The sequence below is a fragment of the Carica papaya genome, chromosome 8, assembly GCF_054855325.1.
Source record: "Carica papaya isolate Zhongbai chromosome 8, ASM5485532v1, whole genome shotgun sequence".
Classification (NCBI taxonomy): Eukaryota; Viridiplantae; Streptophyta; class Magnoliopsida; order Brassicales; family Caricaceae; genus Carica; species Carica papaya.
Window position 1 is genome coordinate 8055145 of NC_142316.1, and position 26241 is coordinate 8081385.

General features: G+C 32.6%; 3 protein-coding genes across 3 annotated transcripts; all 3 read left to right on the plus strand.

Annotated features, from left to right (window-relative positions):
* Positions 1-1872: 1872 nt before the first annotated feature.
* Positions 1873-2283, plus strand: LOC148240455 (protein DOWN-REGULATED IN DIF1 11-like). Its single transcript, XM_088210321.1, has one exon. It carries the CDS (start codon positions 1873-1875, stop codon positions 2281-2283), a length of 411 nt encoding a protein of 136 aa, XP_088066447.1.
* A 1174-nt stretch (positions 2284-3457) lies between these two features.
* Positions 3458-3868, plus strand: LOC148240456 (protein DOWN-REGULATED IN DIF1 11-like). The gene has a single exon (XM_088210322.1). The coding sequence runs from the start codon at positions 3458-3460 to the stop codon at positions 3866-3868; it is 411 nt and encodes a 136-aa protein (XP_088066448.1).
* Positions 3869-5042: 1174 nt separating this feature from the next.
* On the plus strand, positions 5043-5453 carry LOC148240457 (protein DOWN-REGULATED IN DIF1 11-like). Its single transcript, XM_088210323.1, has one exon. It carries the CDS (start codon positions 5043-5045, stop codon positions 5451-5453), a length of 411 nt encoding a protein of 136 aa, XP_088066449.1.
* Positions 5454-26241: the final 20788 nt, after the last annotated feature.

The window sequence follows — 26241 nt, forward strand, 5'->3', positions numbered from 1 at the left end:
TGGGATAAATATGGATTTAAATTAATTATTATTTTAATTATAACTCTATCCGTTAATATTAATTAATTTATTAATTTGAGATAGAATAATTATTTTATTTTGAATTTATCCTACATTAAGATAGAATTTTATCTTAGATATTATTTTATTAATTATCTGAAGATTTTTGTACTCATCTAGATTGTTCGGGAAAGGCTATAAATAGACCTTTGCTCCTATGATGTAAAACACACATTTGAGAATAAATTTGAGAGAATTCTTGAGAGTTCTGGCTTTTCTTCTTTTAGTATTTTTGCTAAAAATTAGCTTCTTTAAGTTCTTCAAGAAGTAAGAGTCTTTAGAAGTCTTGTTGAGCCAAAGAGTAGGGATCAACTTATTAAGTCTGTGACATTTTTTCTTTCCTTATTTATTTCCCTAATCTTTATTTTTACTTCCCTTTAGGATTGTAAATTCAATTAGAGGGAAGAGTTTAATTCTAGGTGGTTATTATTTTGGTATTACATACATTGAGTGAGTTTCAGGAGTAGATTCGATCCTTCCCATACCTTTCTGCGTCAAATACTGTCTTGGGCTATAATGATCTTCAAAATTCATTAACGTCTAATGTTTTCCAATCATAGTATACGCAATTGTTATTACTGTACTACATGTTTTGAAAACATCATTTCCTATTCTCATTACATGGATCAATTTTTGATTACCTAGAAACCTTATCACTGCGGTACATCTGCAGTCTCCCAAGTTTCCCATGTCTACTTTAAGCTATTGTTTCCTAATTTTTGAAATTCAATATTTGATTATTTGGAGTATATTATCTTAAATCTTTAATAAAACCTCTAAGTATCACCAACATAGACATCATTCGTAAGGGCTTAGAGTTTTAATCTACTGTGGCTGTTCGTATTCATATAGGAAAGTTCACCAATACAACGGTTACTTTTACTATTCTGTTTCATATTCACATCCTCCAGGATAGGTGTGTACGAAACTAAATGGGTGTGATGGTTTTTGAAGTAACAGATGTTATTTGTGGTTCCTTATCATACTAGAGTTTTCAAGATCCTTTTTCCCTTTTTCTTTTAATTATTGGCATCTTCATGAATTTTACTTACATAAATTTTACATTTTTTGCTTACATGATATTTTTAATTAAAAAATAATTAATAAATCTAATCAAAATAAAAAGTAAATAATAAATTTCATAAACATTAATTATTCATTTAATGTGTAATTTACAGAATTAATAAAACAAAACAATAATCAAAGAATACATATATCTTAAAATGTCATTCCATCTAATCTGAAAGGAATCATATAAAATTTTTCTGGACCTTTAATTCCAAATTGAAAATTAAATTAAACTACTGTATTCTAATTCGTTCTATTTAATTCCATCTAATATTAATTATTTAGTATATGCCGAATTTTACTACTATTATAAACTCTAGGTACCATTACAAACTTTGCATTGAACTTGCTAATAAAACCAATGGTCTGCCCAAATAAGGAAAATCTGACCCATAATTTGAGGGATTGGATAAACATTTTCTTTTGTTTTTCTCTTTTTGAATGATTGGGCAAATATTTTGAATTATGTGAATTGAACATAAAATACCTCAAAGCCAATAAATATGAAAGTAATTTTTTTATAACATAATATATTTGTTAATATAAGTTTGCTTGATGATTAAAATTTGAATTTCTATCTTAAATTAATAACTTAATTAATGGATGTAATTAACGGAGGAGGGTGTAGATGTTAAATTAATATGTTATAGTGAGCGTTATAAAAAAAACATCTATATAATTCATCTCTAAAATTGAAGAACCACTGTACACAAGCTATTTTGAAAACTTTCCCTTGCTCCCAGTATGGCGAAATTGGATTGTTCCATCACTTTTCTGGCACTATTTTTCGCCGCAGGACTGCTTTTTGTACCGGCACTTTCAGAGGATATAGCCCCGTCACCCAAGTCCGAGCATCATATAGTCGATGAGGAATTCTTTCAAACTTGCGTCCAGAAAGTTAACGGGAGATGCAGCATTGAAGTGCTGGGATACCTTTTAGCTCCCAAAAATCAGCTCAACGTGAGTCGAGATTGTTGTTTGAAAATAATAGAGTCCGGGATAGATTGTCACCATATTTTGGTGGATGTCGTGTTGTCAATGAGACAGTTAGAGGCATATGAACCTGTAGCCCACAGCAAAAGCAAGGAAGTATGGAACTATTGCATAACGAATTACGGGAAGGAAGCCCATGCTCCGATCTCTCTTGACAAATGAGTTATAATACATTAATTGTAGTTTATAATTTCTCCTGTATTTGTCCATTTTTCTGGACTATTAATAATGATTTTAATTTCAAGCATACAAAGTATAGAGCTTTAAGCAAGGTATATATGTATCTACAAAGTTGCACATTGATATATCCTTGATATATTGTTTTATCAGAATATTTGAAAAGTTATATGTCGCAAAATAATTTAATTTTATCAAATGGACAGGGTTAAAATTTTTTTTTTATGAATTCATGGAGAAAATATCATTAGAAAATTAACACTCAAACAGTAAGTTATGTATGGCATTTCATGGGTGTTTGTTGATATTAAAAAGGAGACAATCAGTCCGGATAGGGCCAGAAAAAAAAAAAAAAAAAAAAAAACGCTAACGCCATCTAAATTTATTCGGTTCAGCTCAAATTAAATTGTATATTTTTTTTTCCTCACATGATGTTTTTAATTAAAATAAATAAATAAACCTAATAAGAACAAAACTAAATAATAAATTTCGTAAACCATACTTATTCACTTAATATGTAATATACGGAATTAGCAAAACAAAACAATAATCTAAGAATATACGTATCTTAAAATCTCAGTCCGTTTTGTCTGGAAGGAATCAATAAAAATTTTTAGGACCTCCAATTACAAATTGAAAAATAAATCAAACTACTATATTCTTATTGATCTATTTAACTCAATCTAATAATAACATTTTAGTACATACTGAATTTTAGCACTATTGTAAATTCTAGGTCCCATAACAAACTTCGCACTTAACTTGCTGACGAGTCCAATCAGCCTGCCCAAATAAGGAAAACCTGCCTCGTAGTTTGAGGCATTGGAGAAATATGTTCTTTTGTTTTTCTCTTTGAGAGAGGTTGGACAAGTATTTTAATCTCGTGGATCGAACGTAAAATACCTCAAAGCCAATAAATATGAAATTAATTTTTTATAAGGTAATATGTATGTCAATATTAGTTCGTTTAACTATTAAAATTTGAATTTCTATCTTAAATTAATAACTTAATTAATGGATGTAATTAACGGAGGAGGGTGTAGATGTTAAATTAATATGTTATAGTGAGCGTTATAAAAAAAACATCTATATAATTCATCTCTAAAATTGAAGAACCACTGTACACAAGCTATTTTGAAAACTTTCCCTTGCTCCCAGTATGGCGAAATTGGATTGTTCCATCACTTTTCTGGCACTATTTTTCGCCGCAGGACTGCTTTTTGAAACGGCACTTTCAGAGGATATAGCCCCGTCACCCAAGTCCGAGCATCATATAGTCGATGAGGAATTCTTTCAAACTTGCGTCCAGAAAGTTAACGGGAGATGCAGCATTGAAGTGCTGGGATACCTTTTAGCTCCCAAAAATCAGCTCAACGTGAGTCGAGATTGTTGTTTGAAAATAATAGAGTCCGGGATAGATTGTCACCATATTTTGGTGGATGCCGTTTTGTCAATGAGACAGTTAGAGGCATATGAACCTGTAGCCCACAGCAAAAGCAAGGAAGTATGGAACTATTGCATAACGAATTACGGGAAGGAAGCCCATGCTCCGATCTCTCTTGACAAATGAGTTATAATACATTAATTGTAGTTTATAATTTCTCCTGTATTTGTCCATTTTTCTGGACTATTAATAATGATTTTAATTTCAAGCATACAAAGTATAGAGCTTTAAGCAAGGTATATATGTATCTACAAAGTTGCACATTGATATATCCTTGATATATTGTTTTATCAGAATATTTGAAAAGTTATATGTCGCAAAATAATTTAATTTTATCAAATGGACAGGGTTAAATTTTTTTTTTTTATGAATTCATGGAGAAAATATCATTAGAAAATTAACACTCAAACAGTAAGTTATGTATGGCATTTCATGGGTGTTTGTTGATATTAAAAAGGAGACAATCAGTCCGGATAGGGCCAGAAAAAAAAAAAAAAAAAAAAAACGCTAACGCCATCTAAATTTATTCGGTTCAGCTCAAATTAAATTGTATATTTTTTTTTCCTCACATGATGTTTTTAATTAAAATAAATAAATAAACCTAATAAGAACAAAACTAAATAATAAATTTCGTAAACCATACTTATTCACTTAATATGTAATATACGGAATTAGCAAAACAAAACAATAATCTAAGAATATACGTATCTTAAAATCTCAGTCCGTTTTGTCTGGAAGGAATCAATAAAAATTTTTAGGACCTCCAATTACAAATTGAAAAATAAATCAAACTACTATATTCTTATTGATCTATTTAACTCAATCTAATAATAACATTTTAGTACATACTGAATTTTAGCACTATTGTAAATTCTAGGTCCCATAACAAACTTCGCACTTAACTTGCTGACGAGTCCAATCAGCCTGCCCAAATAAGGAAAACCTGCCTCGTAGTTTGAGGCATTGGAGAAATATGTTCTTTTGTTTTTCTCTTTGAGAGAGGTTGGACAAGTATTTTAATCTCGTGGATCGAACGTAAAATACCTCAAAGCCAATAAATATGAAATTAATTTTTTATAAGGTAATATGTATGTCAATATTAGTTCGTTTAACTATTAAAATTTGAATTTCTATCTTAAATTAATAACTTAATTAATGGATGTAATTAACGGAGGAGGGTGTAGATGTTAAATTAATATGTTATAGTGAGCGTTATAAAAAAAACATCTATATAATTCATCTCTAAAATTGAAGAACCACTGTACACAAGCTATTTTGAAAACTTTCCCTTGCTCCCAGTATGGCGAAATTGGATTGTTCCATCACTTTTCTGGCACTATTTTTCGCCGCAGGACTGCTTTTTGAAACGGCACTTTCAGAGGATATAGCCCCGTCACCCAAGTCCGAGCATCATATAGTCGATGAGGAATTCTTTCAAACTTGCGTCCAGAAAGTTAACGGGAGATGCAGCATTGAAGTGCTGGGATACCTTTTAGCTCCCAAAAATCAGCTCAACGTGAGTCGAGATTGTTGTTTGAAAATAATAGAGTCCGGGATAGATTGTCACCATATTTTGGTGGATGTCGTTTTGTCAATGAGACAGTTAGAGGCATATGAACCTGTAGCCCACAGCAAAAGCAAGGAAGTATGGAACTATTGCATAACGAATTACGGGAAGGAAGCCCATGCTCCGATCTCTCTTGACAAATGAGTTATAATACATTAATTGTAGTTTATAATTTCTCCTGTATTTGTCCATTTTTCTGGACTATTAATAATGATTTTAATTTCAAGCATACAAAGTATAGAGCTTTAAGCAAGGTATATATGTATCTACAAAGTTGCACATTGATATATCCTTGATATATTGTTTTATCAGAATATTTGAAAAGTTATATGTCGCAAAATAATTTAATTTTATCAAATGGACAGGGTTAAATTTTTTTTTTTTATGAATTCATGGAGAAAATATCATTAGAAAATTAACACTCAAACAGTAAGTTATGTATGGCATTTCATGGGTGTTTGTTGATATTAAAAAGGAGACAATCAGTCCGGATAGGGCCAGAAAAAAAAAAAAAAAAAAAAAAACGCTAACGCCATCTAAATTTATTCGGTTCAGCTCAAATTAAATTGTATATTTTTTTTTCCTCACATGATGTTTTTAATTAAAATAAATAAATAAACCTAATAAGAACAAAACTAAATAATAAATTTCGTAAACCATACTTATTCACTTAATATGTAATATACGGAATTAGCAAAACAAAACAATAATCTAAGAATATACGTATCTTAAAATCTCAGTCCGTTTTGTCTGGAAGGAATCAATAAAAATTTTTAGGACCTCCAATTACAAATTGAAAAATAAATCAAACTACTATATTCTTATTGATCTATTTAACTCAATCTAATAATAACATTTTAGTACATACTGAATTTTAGCACTATTGTAAATTCTAGGTCCCATAACAAACTTCGCACTTAACTTGCTGACGAGTCCAATCAGCCTGCCCAAATAAGGAAAACCTGCCTCGTAGTTTGAGGCATTGGAGAAATATGTTCTTTTGTTTTTCTCTTTGAGAGAGGTTGGACAAGTATTTTAATCTCGTGGATCGAACGTAAAATACCTCAAAGCCAATAAATATGAAATTAATTTTTTATAAGGTAATATGTATGTCAATATTACTTCGTTTAACTATTAAAATTTGAATTTCTATCTTAAATTAATAACTTAATTAATGGATGTAATTAACGGAGGAGGGTGTAGATGTTAAATTAATATGTTATAGTGAGCGTTATAAAAAAAACATCTATATAATTCATCTCTAAAATTGAAGAACCATTGTACACAAGCTATTTTGAAAACTTTCCCTTGCTCCCAGTATGGCGAAATTGGATTGTTCCATCACTTTTCTGGTACTATTTTTCGCCTCAGGACTGCTTTTTGTACCGGCACTTTCAGAGGATATAGCCCCGTCACCCAAGTCCGAGCATCATATAGTCGATGAGGAATTCTTTCAAACTTGCGTCCAGAAAGTTAACGGGAGATGCAGCATTGAAGTGCTGGGATACCTTTTAGCTCCCAAAAATCAGCTCAACGTGAGTCGAGATTGTTGTTTGAAAATAATAGAGTCCGGGATAGATTGTCACCATATTTTGGTGGATGTCGTTTTGTCAATGAGACAGTTAGAGGCATATGAACCTGTAGCCCACAGCAAAAGCAAGGAAGTATGGAACTATTGCATAACGAATTACGGGAAGGAAGCCCATGCTCCGATCTCTCTTGACAAATGAGTTATAATACATTAATTGTAGTTTATAATTTCTCCTGTATTTGTCCATTTTTCTGGACTATTAATAATGATTTTAATTTCAAGCATAGAAAGTTTAGATGTTTTAAATATTTTAAATATTTTAACAGTTATAGTTATTAGTGTCTCACTGTAATTTCTTTAGAATATTTGATCAAGCAAAAGGAATATTGATGTGATCTTCGACGACCTATAATTGGTTCTAAAAATGAAACCTTGCATCAATGAGGAATGCCCAGAATAGGAGAGTAGTTTCATCCCTGAACGCTGTCCTAATTGGGATTATTCCAATACATGGCCCAAGTTTTTCCAAGCTAGAATGCTTAAGGCCCAAGTAAGATTAATGGGTTTGAAGAATTTTAAGAAAGCCCACGCTCGAGGAGGAGGCCCACACGTTCGCCGAAAAAGTGGCCCAGCCCATATAGCCCATGAACATGCACATGTGCCCACATGAATCGTGTGTTTGAGTGCCAGGAGCGCCCACGCACGCGACCCTCTAGGCCCGCATAGAACCAACCACACACGCGTAGGCCCAAGGGGCCAAACACTTGCACCCCACGTGGACAGGCCCGTAGACGGCCCAAACGGCCGAAGCCTAGCCTGTGCTTCTCGCGAACCTCCTCCCGCACAACACGCGCAGCCCAACTGGGCCGGCCCATCCGGGTAGCCAAAACCAGCCGACCCCTCTTTTTCCCTTTTTAAAATATTTAAATTACTTAATATTTATTTATTTTATTATTTTAAAATTTTTTAAAAGGCTTGGGACCTACTTTTCAAAATACCCTTGTGTTAAAATTAATTTTCACATATTTTTTAAATGGATTTCACATGGGATAAATACGGATTTAAATTAATTATTATTTTAATTATAAATCTATAGGATTATTTAATTAATTTATTTGGGATATAATAATTATTTTATTTTGTATTTATCTTACATTAAGATATAATTTTATTTAGGATATTATTTTATTAATTATCTGAAGATTTTTGTACTCATCTAGATTGTCCGGGAAAGGCTATAAATACACATTTACCCCTAGGATGTAAAACACACATTTGAGAATAAATTTGAGAGAATTCTTGAGAGTTTTGACTTTTTTTCTTTTATCTTTTTTGCTAAAAATTAACTTCTTCAAGTTTTTCGGGAAGAAGGAGTATTTAGAAGTGTTGTTGAGTCAATGAGCGGTGATTAACTTATAGGTAACTCTGTGATTTTTTTTTTCTTGTTTATTTCTCTAGTCTTTGTTTTTACTTTCCTTTAGGATTATAAATTTAATTAGAGAGAAGAGTTTAATTCTAAGTGGTTATTTTTTTGGTATTGCATATGCTCAGTGAGTTTCAAGAGTAAATTCGATCCTCCCCCATACCTTATCGCGTCATCTGGTGTAAGAGCTTTGGCTCCTTGAAACCTAAATCTATCTTTATTTGATTTAGCATTTTGTTCTTAAATTAGCACTCAAAATTATTTGATTATTAATTCATATTACATCCTGCTTGAATTCATATCTATCCGTTCAATTCAAGTAGTTCGTGTTATTATTAAAAAAAAAATTATATATCCAAAATTACCAAAAATGCCCTAGTTGCACCCTATAAGGCAATTGGCACATGTTTGCATTTTGTATTACAAAAACAAAATAACTGCCTACTTGGTGATCGTAAATCATTTGAGAAATCAAAGGCAAAGTATGTTGCCTAACTGGTATGAGCGAAAATTTTTATTTTCTTTCCGCACGCTATCCACATTTAATTCTAATTTGCATTTCTGTAATCTGCATCAACGTTGCATAAAGAAACTTAATCGGTCGTAGAGCGTAGCCGACAAATTGGGTGTAGTATAGGAAGATACACCTACTAATTATATCCATCAAGATTGATCAGATCCTTACGCATCAATCCAAATTGTCATTCTTTGTGATCTATATTTTTGTTTTCTTTATTTTATGACTGTTACATAATTAAGTGACTAATTATTACTAGTTGTTTAACGTATAAAGAGCACACCATTCTTTTTTTCTGTGTGCTTGTTTCTGAGCTTCAGTAGAAATCAGAATCCTTTAGGGTTCCTTGTGTCATAAGGACTAACGTGTAGACCTGATTCAAGTGATTTCGATTTCAAACGCTCAACTCAACAGACGAAGCTGTCAACTGAGAGATTGCAAGGTAAACATGAGTGAAGGTGAGAGAGAGATTTTCTTTCATTAACCTTTACCTTGCAGGAAAATTCACTATGTTTCAATAAAGTGACATGCTTTCATTCCGAGAAAGCATCATTGTTGTCCGAAGGGTCGTGAACCTATAAGCCCAATGAGAGGACAACGACCAGAGGGAGAACATATTCCACACGCGATGCCTTGTCCATGATAAGGTATGTGGAATGATCATTGATAGTGGTAGCAGTGCTAATGTGGCAAGCACTCTATTCGTGAAAAGAGCAAGGTTGACATGCATCAAGCATCTAAATCCTTATCGGTTACAGTGGATGAATGAGTGTGGCGAAATTCAAGTTACCAAACAAGTCATAGTATCGTTCTCCATCGAAAAATATCACGACGAGGTATGTTGTGATATCGTACCTATGCATGCTAGTCACTTGATACTTGGAAGACCTTGTAGTTTAATAGACAGGTACAACATTACGGTCGCACCAATTGATATTCACTGAGAAAGGAAGGTTTGAATCATGTCCTTACATCTTTATCAACAAAAGAGGCACATGAAGATCATGTCAAAATTAAATAGTCCTTTAATGAATACTCAAGAAGGGTAGAAGAGAGAAAGAAGGCCATAGAGAAAGTCAATGGCCCATTAAGCATAAAGGATGCCCAACAGACAGCTAAAGATGGTCCATTGCGAGGAAGACCAAGACAGAAAACAAAGGAGTGTCCTGAAGACAGAGACATAATGTTGAGGAATATCTCTTATGAAAAGGGACGTTCAATTGTAATTACCTACAGGGAGATTCATTTTGACCTTAACCACTCTTTTCAAAGTCGTACTGTTTTTCTCTTACAAATAATTACCATAGTAAGTGGGCTACGAAGATTTGATCAAGATCCTAGAGGAATTATGAATGAAGTCATGACGTGCATCAACAACAAAGCAAACATGCCAGGGAGGTATGCGTGTTCCCTACTATAATCCCTAATCTTCTCCCTTGTGATGAAGGCTCAGATTCGAGGATGAATCTTTTTAAAGAAAGGGGAGATGATGTGATCCCAGACAGCTTAGAATTAGTTCAAAAAATACAACCTTACATCAACGAGGAACGCCCAGAATAGGAGAGTAGTTTCATGTTTGAACGCTTTCCTAATTGGGATTATTCCAAGAGATGGGCCAAGTTTGTCCAAACTAGAAGGCATAAAGTGCAAGTAAGATTAATGGACTTGAAGAATTGTAAAAAAGCCCATGCCTAAGGAGGAGGCCCACACGTGCGCCAAATAAGTGACCTAGCTCGCACGACCCATGAACATGCATGCATGCCCATACGGATCGCGCGCGCAGGCCCAAGGGGCCGAACACCCGTACCCTGCGCGGACGGGCCCGTAGATGGTCCAAATGGCGTAAGTCAGTTCCGGACGCACGCAGGCCCAAACGGCTGAACACCCACACCCCTCGCGGACGGGTCCACGAACAGCCCAAATGACCCAATCCCAGCCCGCAATTCTTGCAGGCCTCCTCCCTCGCAACCCGCACGGACCAGCCGGTCCGGCCCATCCGAGTAGCCCAAATCGGCCGTCCCCTCTTTTCCCCCTTTTAAAATATTTAAATTACTTAATTCTTATTTATTTTATTATTTTAAAACTTTTAAAAGGCTTAGGACCCACTTTTCATAATATCCATGTGTTAAAATTAATTTTCACATGGTTTTTAAAAGGATTTCACATGGGATAAATATGGATTTAAATTAATTATTATTTTAATTATAACTCTATCCGTTAATATTAATTAATTTATTAATTTGAGATAGAATAATTATTTTATTTTGAATTTATCCTACATTAAGATAGAATTTTATCTTAGATATTATTTTATTAATTATCTGAAGATTTTTGTACTCATCTAGATTGTTCGGGAAAGGCTATAAATAGACCTTTGCTCCTATGATGTAAAACACACATTTGAGAATAAATTTGAGAGAATTCTTGAGAGTTCTGGCTTTTCTTCTTTTAGTATTTTTGCTAAAAATTAGCTTCTTTAAGTTCTTCAAGAAGTAAGAGTCTTTAGAAGTCTTGTTGAGCCAAAGAGTAGGGATCAACTTATTAAGTCTGTGACATTTTTTCTTTCCTTATTTATTTCCCTAATCTTTATTTTTACTTCCCTTTAGGATTGTAAATTCAATTAGAGGGAAGAGTTTAATTCTAGGTGGTTATTATTTTGGTATTACATACATTGAGTGAGTTTCAGGAGTAGATTCGATCCTTCCCATACCTTTCTGCGTCAAATACTGTCTTGGGCTATAATGATCTTCAAAATTCATTAACGTCTAATGTTTTCCAATCATAGTATACGCAATTGTTATTACTGTACTACATGTTTTGAAAACATCATTTCCTATTCTCATTACATGGATCAATTTTTGATTACCTAGAAACCTTATCACTGCGGTACATCTGCAGTCTCCCAAGTTTCCCATGTCTACTTTAAGCTATTGTTTCCTAATTTTTTAAATTCAATATTTGATTATTTGGAGTATATTATCTTAAATCTTTAATAAAACCTCTAAGTATCACCAACATAGACATCATTCGTAAGGGCTTAGAGTTTTAATCTACTGTGGCTGTTCGTATTCATATAGGAAAGTTCACCAATACAACGGTTACTTTTACTATTCTGTTTCATATTCACATCCTCCAGGATAGGTGTGTACGAAACTAAATGGGTGTGATGGTTTTTGAAGTAACAGATGTTATTTGTGGTTCCTTATCATACTAGAGTTTTCAAGATTCTTTTTCCCTTTTTCTTTTAATTATTGGCATCTTCATGAATTTTCTTTAGTTGAATCGTACTATTCTTGTAAATCCGTCAAGGCTAAATGATTCTTAATATACCCCAATACTTGATCAACTTATTCTTAAGTCCTTTTGAATGTACATGGTAAGCATGGAATCCATGGCTATTGTCAAGAATCATTAGGAATTACTTGGGTGAAGGGTTCATTTATGAGTTTTATTTATGAGTGATTAAGTTTGGTTTTATCTCTTGCAGGATTAGGTATTACACTTTTGAGTTTTCAAAATTTTTAAGTGATTACTCTTAAATATGACCTTAAGATATGAGTTACTTGTTTATCATATTATTTATTTCTCCTTGTTGGTTCAGAGAGAAATCTTCCATGCGTGGTGGGTTATGGGTCTACTACACTTCTGTTGTGCTACTCTGATAATATCTACTTGGGAGTCTATCCTAATATATTAGTATATTGTACTACTTTGTGTTCCCTTTAGGTATATGAGAACTATATGCTGGATTTATCGTTATTTTATTAATGATTTATTTGTCATAACATGTCCATAACGTCATGGCTTTCTTCCAAGTTTGTAGCAAATCTAGAAAGATTCCTAGTTAGGCTTACTTTGTTTCACTAACTAAAATCACTTTGCATTCACCAAGTATATGATTTATTCAATCTCCCAAATTCATTCTCCTCAAAGCACATGATTACTTAATTGCTTATAATTTTAAATCGTGATTGTATCCCTATTTGGAACTTTGCTAGTAGCTTTCGAACAAGTACGGTACCCATTCTTCCTAGGGAATATTCAAAAGGAATTTCTAAAATCCATCAAAGTCTTGATATGTATCAGGTCTCCCAACATCCTTGGATATTAGGAAAGGTTCAAAAAGCATAACTGGTCATTCAAATATTTCTTTAGTTTATTGTTTTTCCTAGTCACTAGAGAACTTAGAAAAGATATTTTGCTAGAGATTTCTCCATGTTATTTGTGCATTTAAAAATTCTCCTTATAGTCTCTATTCAAATTTGGTTTGTCCCATTTTTGCTTCCTACTTTGAGGTGGAATTTATCGCTCCTATTTGCACTTCCTATTCCTTAACACTATCTCTTACATGCCCATATGTTTTACTTCTCAACCCTACTTTCTCTAAAATGTTTCCTAATGTTTGTATACTTCATATAGTCCAAACCCTCATGAATCAAAGGAGGCCAACAAAAGTTGCTCTGATACCAACTGTAACAATCCCAGTTTTCAAAGGTGGTTGTTATACCAATCAAACCTGTAAGACTTATTCACATTCTTTTCAATAAATAACACATCAAAACTAAAGATATCAACCTGCATAAATTGAAAATTAAATCAAACTATTATATTTTAACTCGGTTTATTTAATTCTATCTAATATTAATTTTTTTAGTGTATACCGAATTTTACTACTACTATAAATTCTAGGTAACATAACAAACTTTGCACTGAACTTGCTAACGAGTCCAATGGTCTCCCCAAATAAGGAAATCTGCCCTGTAATTTTGGGGGTTAGAGAAATATTTTCTTTTGTTTTTCTCTTTGAGAAAGATTGGGGAAATATTTTCAATCTTCTAGATTGAACATAAAATACCTCAAAGCCAATAAATATGAAATTAATTTTTTATAACATAATATATAAGACAATATTAGTTTGTTTAATGATTAAAATTTGAATTTCTATATTAAATTAATAATTTCATTAAGAGGTGTATTTAATGAAGGGTGTACATATTAAATTAATCTATTATAGCGAGTGCTACAGAAAAGTATCTATATAATTAATCGCTGAAACTAAAGAACCACTGTATATAAGTTATTCCACAAACTTTCTCTTGGTCCCAATATGGTAAAATTGGATTGTTCCTTCAATTTTCTGGCACTTTTTGTCGCCGCAGGACTACTTTTTATACCGACATTTATACAAGATATAAGTCCGTCACCCAAGTATGGACATCATATAATCGACGAGGAATTCTATCAAACTTGTGTCCATAAAGTTAATGGGAGATGCAGCATTGAAGTGTTAGACTCTTTTTTTTCTTAGAAAAATAAGGTTAATGTGAGTCGAAATTGTTGTTTGAAAATAATAGATTCTGGGATAAATTGTCACCATGTTGTGGTAGATGTCGTTTTGTCAAGGAAAGAGTTGGAAGCATATGAACTTGTAGCTCACATAAAAAGCAAGGAAACATGGAACTATTGCATATTGAATTATGGGAAGGAAGCACATGTTCCAATCTCTCTTGATAAATGAGTTATAATACATAATTATAGTTTATAATTTTTCATGTATATGTCCAATTTTTTGGATTATTAACAATAATTTTAATTTGAAGCGTATAAAGTATCGAGCTTTTAGCAAGGTATATATATATATCTAAAAAGTTATGTATTGATATATCCTTCATATATTGTTTTGTCAAAATATTTGAAAAGTTATATTGCAAAATAATTTAATTTCATTACAAATACCTAGTTAAATTATATAAATTCACAAAAAAAATCAATTGAAAATTAACATTCAAATAGTAAGTTATATATTAAAAAAGATTGAAAAAAAGATATTTCATGAGTGTTTATTAATATGACAAAAGATTGAATCAGACCAAATAGACAAAAAAAAAAAAGAACAACAAAGATTGTTTAAATTCATTCGGTTAAGCTGAAATTAAATTGTATATTTTTTTTCGTTACATGATTTTTTGATTAAAAAATAATTAATAAATCTAATAAAGATTAAACTAAATAACAAATTTCATAAACAATAACTATTCATTTATTAGGCCACTTATGGAATTAACAAGACAAAATAATAATATTAGAATATATATGTATATATCTTAAAATCTCAATCCATTTATATGGATGGATTCAAATAAAAATTTTTAGGACCCTAATTCCAAATTGGAAATTAAATCAAACTATTATAATTTAATTCGGTCTATTTAATTCCATCTAATATTAATTTTTTAAGTATATACCGAATTTTACCACTACTATAAATTCTAGGTAACATAACAAACTCTGCACTGAACTTGCTAACGAGTCCAATGGTCTCCCCAAATAAGGAAATCTGCCCCGTAATTTTGGGGGGTTAGAGAAATATTTTCTTTTGTTTTGCTCTTTGAGAAAGATTGAGCTAATATTTTCAATCTTCAGGATTGAACATAAAATACCTCAAAGCTAGTAAATGTGAAATTAATTTTTTATAACATAATATATACGACAATATTAGTTTAATTGATAATTAAAATTTTTATTTTTATCATAAATTAATAATTTAATTGAGAGATGTAATTAACGGGGGTTGTACATTTTAAATTAATCTAGCATAGAGAGCGTTAAAAAAAATCTATATAATTAATCTCCGAAACTAAAGAACTATTGTATACAAACTATTCTAAAAACTTTTTCTTAGTCTCAATATGGCAAAATTAGATTGTTCTATCACTTTTCTAGCACTTTTGGTTGCCGCCAAGCTACTTTTTATACCAACACTTTCACAAGATATAAGTTCATCACCCATGTATGAACATCATATAATTGATGAGGAATTCTTTCAAATTTGTATCGATAAAGTTAATGGGAGATGCAACATAAAAGTGTTAGAATACTTTTTATCTCACGAAATTCAGGTTAACATGAGATGAGATTGTTGTTTGAAAATAATAGACATCAGGATAGATTGTCCCCATCTTCTGGTAGATGTCACTTTGTCAATGAAATAGTTACAGGGATATGAACTTGTAGCTCATAAAAAAAAAGAAAATATAGAGCTAATGCATATTGAATTATAGGAAGGAAGCAATGAGTTATAATACATAACTGTAGTTTATAATTTGTCCTGTATATGTCCATTTTTCTGGACTATTAATAATAAATATAATTTTAAGCGTATAAAGTATAGATCTTTTAGTAAGGTAAATATAAATGTATATCTACAAAGCTATATATTGATATATCCTTCATATACTGTTTTATTAAAATATTTTCAAAGTTATAAATTGCTAAATAATTTAATTTTATGGAACACACCTGGTTAAATTATAAAAATTCACAAAGAAAAAAATCATTCGGAAATTAATACTCAAACAATATGTTATGTATGATATTTCTTGGATGTTTATTAATATAAAACAGGATTGAATCAAAATGAATACGAAAAAAAAACCACAAAGACTATTGAAATTCGTTTGGTTCAGTTCGAAATAAATTTTACATTTTTTGCTTACATGATATTTTTAATTAAAAAATAATTAATAAATCTAATCAAAATAAAAAGTAAATAATAAATTTCATAAACATTAATTATTCATTTAATGTGTAATTTACAGAATTAATAAAACAAAACAATAATCGAAGAATACATATATCTTAAAATGTCATTCCATCTAATCTGAAAGGAATCATATAAAATTTTTCTGGATCTTTAATTCCAAATTGAAAATTAAATTAAACTACTGTATTCTAATTCGTTCTATTTAATTCCATCTAATATTAATTATTTAGTATATGCCGAATTTTACTACTATTATAAACTCTAGGTACCATTACAAACTTTGCATTGAACTTGCTAATGAGTCCAATGGTCTGCCCAAATAACGAAAATCTGACCCATAATTTGAGGGATTGGATAAACATTTTCTTTTGTTTTTCTCTTTTTGAATGATTGGGCAAATATTTTCAATTATGTGAATTGAACATAAAATACCTCAAAGCCAATAAATATGAAAGTAATTTTTTTATAACATAATATATTTGTTAATATAAGTTTGCTTGATGATTAAAATTTGAATTTTATATCAAATTAATAATTTAATTAAGAGATCTAATTAATTAAGGGTGTACATATTAAATTAATTTATTATAGTGAGCGTTACAGAAAGTATCTATATAATTAGTCACTGAAACTAAAGAACCATTGTACACAAGCTATTTTGAAAACTTTCCCTTGCTCCCAGTATGGCGAAATTGGATTGTTCCATCACTTTTCTGGCACTATTTTTCGCCGCAGGACTGCTTTTTGTACCGGCACTTTCAGAGGATATAGCCCCCGTCACCCAAGTCCGAGCATCATATAGTCGATGAGGAATTCTTTCAAACTTGCGTCCAGAAAGTTAACGGGAGATGCAGCATTGAAATGCTGGGATACCTTTTAGCTCCCAAAAATTAGCTCAACGTGAGTCGAGATTGTTGTTTGAAAATAATAGAGTCCGGGATAGATTGTCACCATATTTTGGTGGATATCGTTTTGTCAATGAGACAGTTAGAGGCATATGAACCTGTAACCCACAGCAAAAGCAAGGACGTATGGAACTATTGCATAACGAATTACGGGAAGGAAGCCCATGCTCCGATCTCTCTTGACAAATGAGTTATAATACATTAATTGTAGTTCATAATTTCTCCTGTATTTGTCCATTTTTCTGGACTATTAATAATGATTTTAATTTCAAGCATATAAAGTATAGAGCTTTAAGCAAGGTATATATGTATCTACAAAGTTGCACATTGATATATCCTTGATATATTGTTTTATCAGAATATTTGAAAAGTTATATGTCGCAAAATAATTTAATTTTATCAAATGGACAGGGTTAAAATTTTTTTTTATGAATTCATGGAGAAAATATCATTAGAAAATTAACACTCAAACAGTAAGTTATGTATGGCATTTCATGGGTGTTTGTTGATATTAAAAAGGAGACAATCAGTCCGAATAGGGCCAGAAAAAAAAATAAAAATAAAAAAAAAATAAAAAATAAAAAAATAACGCTATCTAAATTTATTCGGTTCAGCTTAATGCAACTATGACTTTAACTATAACTATGTTCCTAGAAGACGATGTAAAATCGTAACTATGACTTGTGGAAGCTATGATTTGGTCCATGTTGATAGTGCAAATTGTCTCCTTCCGTGATTATGATTGGAAGATATTATGTGATATGATGATGGGTCTATGTGCATATGTGATTGGTTGTGTTGGTGAATAATGAAAATATGCTGTTATGTGAATATGTACATGAGATAGGATATTCTACATGCTTAAGGAAAGATGTTATATCTGTGAATATGTGCTTAGGAAAGGATATTTTATTTGTGGATATATGTAACATATGTGTTTAATGAATGATATTTTATGTATGAATATATGTAATTAACATGACTGCGATATTACGTTTGTGAGATTGTGAATAAATCAAAAGTAATTATGAGAATGTAGTTACGTAATAGTGGATACTTTATGGATGGTTTGAAAAATATGGAAAGGAAAGATACTTTATATGTGGATATGTGCAATCAAGGTGATTATACCATTATACAATTGAGATTGAGAAATTATTGATATCTTTTGAATGAAATGATGTATATGTAAGTGAAAAATATATGATTAGTAAGATCAACGATATTGTACTAGAATGTGAAAATCAGATAGTTGTGAAGGGTGTGGTAAGCTAGAGGTAAAGATAATAGCTCATATCAGTATATTATCTCCGATCTCTGGATTGAAGTCTTAAACTATTCCTACTGAGCAAGTGGTAGCTCACCCATTTTTTATAAATTTCAGAACAAGGAGTGCGGGACCAAGTCGAAGAATCATCAGAACAAGGAGATCTTGCTTAAAGGGAATAAAGGATAGAGAGATACTTGTCTTTTCTTTATGAATGTGATCTTTCAAATTTTTAAAGCGTCATTTGATTTTCTTAGTTTTCAAGAATAGTAGGACAATGTTTTAACTACCTTGCAATATGTATTAGTTGAAGCATGTTGGAATTAGTTATAAGAATGAAAATCCTTGTAGAAAAATATAAATGTTATAACTTACTTCGATATATACGAAAAAAAAAAGTAACAACTATATTATTTATAAAATTTTGGGTTATTATAGATGAGGAATTCTATCAAACTTGTGTCCATAAAGTTAATGGGAGATACAACATTGAAGTGTTAGAATATTTTTTTCTCAGAAAAATAAAGTTAGCGTGAGTTGAAATTGCTGTTTGATAGATTCTGGAATAGATTGTCACCATCTTATGGTGGATGTCGTTTTGTCAATGAAACAATTACAAACATATGAACCTGTAGCTCACAAAAAAGCAAGGAAGTATAGAACTATTGCATATAAAATTATGAGAAGGAAGCACATGCTCCAATCTCTCTTGACAAATGAGTTATAATACATAATTATAGTTTATAATTTTTCATATATACGTCCATTTTTTTGGACTATTAATAATAATTTTAATTTGAAGCGTATAAAGTATCGAGCTTTTAGCAAGGTACATGTATATATATATATCTATAAAGTTATATATTGATATGTCCTTCATATATTGTTTTATCAAAATATTTAAAAAGTTATATATTGCAAAATAATTTAATTTTATCACATAGAGCTAGTTAAATTATATAAATTCACAAAAAAATTAATTAAACATTAACATTCAAACAGTAAGTTATGTATGATATTTCATGGGTGTTTATTAATATGAAAAAATATTGAATCAAACCAAATAGACTATAAAAGCCCAAACTCCTAACAAGAATTTCGAGCGTTTAGCCTGATCATAATTATAATATAAATAATACTGAAATTTTCATTGAGTAAGAGAATTAAAGGTTTAAAGGTTATATTTCTTGCACGTTTACTTAAATACCCAAATAGGGGCTAAAGGAATGTTCAGAACTTAAATAGAGAAAACTACTACAAAGTAATTATTAACTTCAATTCGAATTTGGCGAAACAGAAAAAGATAATGTCCTAGCTAGTCTCTTGCTATTCGGGATCTGCATTTTAGTCATCCTGATCTGAAATAGTTAATAAGAAAGGGGTGAGTTACACTAATTCAATAAGAATATCAACACTTTACTACTGACACGGAAATCAAATAATTGTAGAAAGCATAAAACGACCAACGGAGCATGCTTTTAATAAAACCTGAATGCTAATGCATTCCTTATACATTTTACTTAAAACATTAGCATTTTCTTCCCTAACTAGTAGTTTCTCAAATGCCATACATAAAGATAAGATCATAATGACGATTTAATCACAAATAGCATACATTCCAATAGACATGTAAAGTTAGATTCTTCATTATTTTGCCTAAAATCGGGTTGCTTACCATACCCATCTCTACCATACCATTTTATTTTCTCTACTAGTATCGTTGGGGGCCCATAGAGATCCCCACTACGCGTGGATACATACACTTATAAATCAATCGGCTGTCCCCAAACCTCGTCCAGTAATGGGCGCCACAACTAAAAACTATTTTAATACCCTAGTCTGGCATGTGCGAAATTAATAAACTCTCAACCCCATTCGGTATGAGATTTTTCAGCCCCGTACGACTGAGGGTAATGTCCACGGTAGGGTTCACCCTATGTACCAAGTCCGTACACTCTTTTTCATGATACCTGGTAAACCCTTTCATTCAACAACATTGGTTTATGCATGCATATTTTTCATTATTATCTAAACCCCAGCAACACGTGAGACCCATACTTCAAAATACAATAAAGCGAAATTTGTACTTCAAAATTTGTTAAGGGATAAAACCATAAATAAAAAATGAAATAAAATACCATAATAGAATTACAACACCATTGGTTGCGATAACATGAATAATAAAATGAAACGATAAGTAAAGGTGGAACTAAACAATGTAGAATGTGAAAATGAAGTGCAATAAAGTACACTTCCACGATTCAAATTTGTGATTAGTATATTGATTTTAAATTGACATAACAAAAGAAAAATAGAAATGGATTGGGCCAACTGGAAAGAAATATACTATAATAAAATAAAGTAAAACAAAATAAAATAAAAATAATAAAATAAAATAAAATAAAATAAAATAAAGTAAATAAAATAAAATAAAATATAAAAAATAAAAATAGAGATAAAATAACGAATAGACAACACGAATAAACTAGTGACGAATATAAACAAATCGATTATTGGCTCAATCGGCAACCTGTATTTAATCATCAAGGAATCACAAAACTGTTTAGAATTTTCTATTTATTATTGATTAAACTTTAATTTAATAGTAATAGAAAAAGGTTGAGAGATTTTTATCCTGTGTTGGACATTAGAACACTATCTTTTTCAACTATAGTTTGTAGCGGTTCCTAACTCTCAGATCTCTTGGGTTTTTTTGGTACAATTGGAAACACACATCAAAACGGCATGAAAATAGGTAAAAAGTGGTGAAGAAAGGCAGAGGAACTCACCGGAGTCAGGTTAAGGTTCCGACACGGCGACGCCACCAAGCTCCGTCATCTGTTTTTCATTCTCCAATGCTTTTTTCTCTCAGCCAAGCCGAACCTAGTGGTCTTGTGATGAAAATTAGATTAAATCATGGAGAGGAGAGTGTTTTGCAGAGAAAGGGAGGAAATTTCAGCCTTACTAGTCGGGTTTCGACTTCTTGCACGGCGACACAACTGTGCTCCATCGTCCATCTCTCTCAGGATGTGGCTTTCCTTGGCTTCTCCTACATTAAGGTTAATATAATGACCTAGGGTGAAAAAATAGGATGAATGGGAAGAAAAATTTTGTTTACCGGCTTATTTAAGTTTTCGGCACGGTGGCGTCATTGTCCCTCCGGCGGCTAAGCTTCTCACGACCGCCCCTTCTTCTTCTTCTCTGGTTGGGGTGTCTGCTAGGGTTTTTGGGTGCTGATTAAAGAAAGGTTTAAATACATCTCTTGTTTTAATCTCAGCCATCCACTCGAGTCTGGGTGTATCAACAAGAACTATTTAATCCCTTTTATTCGGGCCAACTCAGATTTTTCTCCTTCATGCTTTGGGGACTGTCCGATCAATCAGCTTTGCAAATTAGGATCGTCGATCGTGCGACCATTGGATCCATCATGTGGGTGATCGGGTTCAACTGTTTGGATTCGCGCAGGATTGAGATCTCGTCGTTCGTGCTAACGGAAATGGATGTGGGCCATCCGATCTGTTTAGCACACAGATTGACCACTCTACTTTTTGTGTGGAAACACATGCTGACGCAGCCGCCACCCGAGGTGCTATGTTTTGTCATGCTTGCTAAGGTGGCCTATTTTTCCTTTTTTTTTTTATGAGTTGACCCCTGGTTTTTTTATTTCTTTTCAAATAGGCCCCCCATATTACAGTTATGCCCATATTTTTAAAATTATTTTCAACAAGGTCTAAAACAAATTCCTTTTAGTTATTTTTTTGTATTTTTGTGATGAATTAATTTTATTTACTTATTCCGCAATAGAATAGAAAAAAAAGGAATTAACTGGATGGAAATTCATGAAATTAAATGAATGAAATTGTTTTTATTAACTGAAAATCAAATGGGCACATCTCAAATTCAAGCGCTACAACTCCCCTTCCCCCAAGAAAATTTGATCCCCCAAATTGTTATTACTCACTGAACAGCTGAGGATGTCTAACCCTGAAGTCCGACTATATCTTTGTTGTAGCCTCGTCCTGTGAGTGATTCAGTCATAAGACTTTGATGAAGGGGATTCTCCTTTTATGAAGTACTCTCTCCTTTCGATCCAAGATGCTGATGGTTATTTCTCCGTAAGAAAGATCCTTCTGAAGTGGGAACGGTTTATAGGATAAAACATGCGAAGGATCAGGGTTATACTTGTGCAACATTGACACATAGAAGACATCATGAACCTTGGATAGTTTTGGTGAAAGTGCTAATCTATAGGAAGAAGTTCCAATCCTGTCCAAAATTTTTAATGGTCCGATAACCTGAAGATTTAGTTTTTCCCTCTTTTCAAACCTAGTGATGACCTTAAGGGGGGTGACTTTAAGAAAGACTTGATCACCTATCTCAAATTCTTAAATCCCTCCTTTGGGTGTCTGCATAACTCTTCTGTTTACTCAGGACTATTTGGATGTTTTTCTTGATTTTAACAATCTTCACTGTGGTATCCTCTACAAGTTCTGGGCCGATTAATTTCTTATCACCTACGTCTTCTCAATAGATTGGTGATCTACAGGGTTGATCGTATAATACTTCATCCAGAGTCATACCGATACTTGCTTGGTAACTATTATTGTAGGCAAACTCTATCAGGGGTAATTGATCATCCCAGTGTCCTCCGAAATCTAGGATACAAGCCCTGAGCATGTCCTATAATGTTCGAATAGTCCTATTTGATTGTCCGTCTGTTTGAGGGTGAAATGTCGTATTGAGTGATAATTTGGTCCCAATCGCCTACTGAAAACTAGTCCAAAACTTAGAGGTAAACCTGGGGTCCATGTCTGATACCATTATTATTGGAACCCCATGCTGCCTGATTATCCCTCAAATATAAATCCTAGCTAACTTGTCCAAAGGGTCTGTTACTCTAATGGCTAGGATGTGGGAGGACTTAGTGAGTCGATTGACTATTACTCAAATTGCATCATGACCAGAACGAGCTTTAGGTAATCATTGTACAAAATTCATAGTGATATACTCCCATTTCCATTATGGAATTGACAATGGTTGGAGTAGACTGCCTAGGCATTGATGCTTGGCCTTAACCTGTTAGCATATGAGACACCTTGAGACAAAATCAACAATATCCCTTTTCATCACATTCCATCAAAACCAAGGCCATATACTTTGGTATATCTTAATATTTTCCAAGTGCATGGTGAACTTCGAACTGTGAGCCTCTATCATGATATCTCTTTTAAATCAACATCGCTTGGACACACAGCCTGTCTTGGAACCTTAATAACCCATCAGTAGAAACTTAGATCCTTGGATTCAACCTCAATTCTGTATCATTTCTAAGGTTTGCTAAAGTAGAATTAGCCAACTGAACCTCCTTGATCCTCTGGATTAACTCAGGTTGGACTGTTAAGTGAACTAGATATGAGGCTCATTTTAAGTGTTGGAGTTGTATTCACTGCGTGGCCTTTACTATTCTGTACTAAGAGACCATCATATGAGCTAACATACCTGCATTATTTATGCTGAGAGCATCAGCTACCATATCACCCTTGCCTAGGTGGTATAAAATATTTCAATCATAATCCTTAAGAAGTTTTATCCAATACCTCTGACGCATGTTGAGGTCTTTTTGTGTGAATATATGTTTCAGGCTCTTATGGTCTGTATAGATTTCAAACATCTCTCCATACAAGTAATGGCACCAGATTTTCAAGGTGTGGATAATTACAACAAGTTCCAAATTGTGAGTGGGGTAATTTTTTCATGGTTTTTCGGTTGCCTGGACCCATAAGCTATGACCCTCCCCTGCTGCATAAAAATACAACCCAAATCTTGATAGGATGCATTACTGTACACTGTATATCCACCTGTTTCATTTGGTAGAGTCAACACCGATGTGGTAGTCAGTTGCTTTTTGAGTTTTGTAAAGCTTCTTTCACATTCCTCATTCCACTCAAACTTGACATTTTTCTTTGTGAGTCGTGTTAGAGGGGCTACTATACTTGAGAATCTTTCTACAAACTTGTAGTAATAACTTGCCATACCCAAGAAACTTCTAACTTCCTTGACCGTCGTCAGTTGCTTCCAGCACGTCACTGCCTCAATCTTGTCGGGATTCACTAACACTTCTTCTCTCGATATTATGTCCCAGGAAAGAAGTTTGCTCAAGCAAAAATTCACGTTTACTCAACTTTGCATATAGTTTCTTTTTTCTAAGAATCTGTAAGACTTGGGTAAGATGTGGAGTGTGTTATTCCCTGTTCTTAGAGTAAACTAGGATATCATCAATGAAAACTATAACAAACTAATCCAAGAATGGTCTGAAGACCCTATTCTTCAAATCCATGAAGATTGCAGGTGCGTTAGTCAATCCGAATTACATGACAAGAAACTCATAATGTTCATACCGGGTTCTGAAGGTCATCTTAGAGATGTCTTCTACTTTGATATTTACCTGATGGTATCCTTAACGCAGATGAATGTTAGAGAAAATTTGGGCACCCTATAACTGATTAAAAATGTCATCAATCCTGATGAAGGGTATTCATTCTTAATTGTTACTCTATTCAATTCTCCGTAGTCTATGCATAACCTCAAAATCTTATCACTCTTTTTTGCGAACATAATTCTAACACCCCAAGGAGATATGTTGTGTTAGATGAAACGATTGTCCTGCAGCTCTTTGATCTATTTTGTCAGTTATTCCATTTCAACATGGCTCATTTGGTATGGGGCGATCGAGATGGGTTGGGTGCCAGGTTGAAGACCAATGGTGAATTCTACTTCTCGATATACTAGCAGCCCTAGTACTTATTTCATCAAGGAATACGTCAGGAAAGTTTCGAATCAAAAGAAATATCTTGGATGCAAATATCTTCCTTGGGTTTGCCTATCGTAGAAAAAAGAATAATTAAGTTAATGGCATACGATTAAATTCAATATATTACCACCATATGTTAACAATATATGAGATTTTATTAATTAATAAAAGAGTTTTTTGTTAGAGATGTTGAATATAAGTCTCTTGTGGTAACATTCAATGATAACATGATAAGTCGCTAACGACTTCATCCCTAGGATTATATAAAAATCTCCTGTATCTAGTGCTATTAGATCTACGCTCAATTCCCTACTTGCCATTTTAATGATACAAGATTGTATATGACATTTCCCAGTAATGTTCTGTTCCCAAGTGTAGACACCAATAATACAAGATCAAGAGATTCAAGTAGTACATTTAAATATTAAGTAAAAGCATATGAAACAAAAGAATGCGAAAAATAAGTGTCAGTTAAAATATGTGCAAGATGTTTGTAGATAGTATACATACCCTAAATCACATATGGGTTGGCTTCAGTATCCTGCTGGGTGAACGTGTAGACTCTACCCTAGATCGCAGACCTAGCTTGATTCTGATTCCTCGGGCATTCTCTCACGTAGTGTTGGGCACTTCCGCATATACAACCACGGACCAGTTGTGCAAACTCTATTTTTTTTTAATGTCAGAGATGTTCCAGAAGGTACTTAACATTGTAGGCTGCACAAACTATTCCCAGGTGATTGGAGTGGACAGAGTAACCTGCTTGAGTTGCCACCAACATCCTGCCTAACCTACGAGTATATACGTGGCAAAGGCAACCTTTTGTTCGAGAATCACCCCAAGTATCGCGAAGGCCTTCTCTGTTTCTGTCAACTAGTACTTAACTTCCTCAAAAGTGGATGTCCCTGCGAAAGTAGATGGGTTAAGTCTCTTGT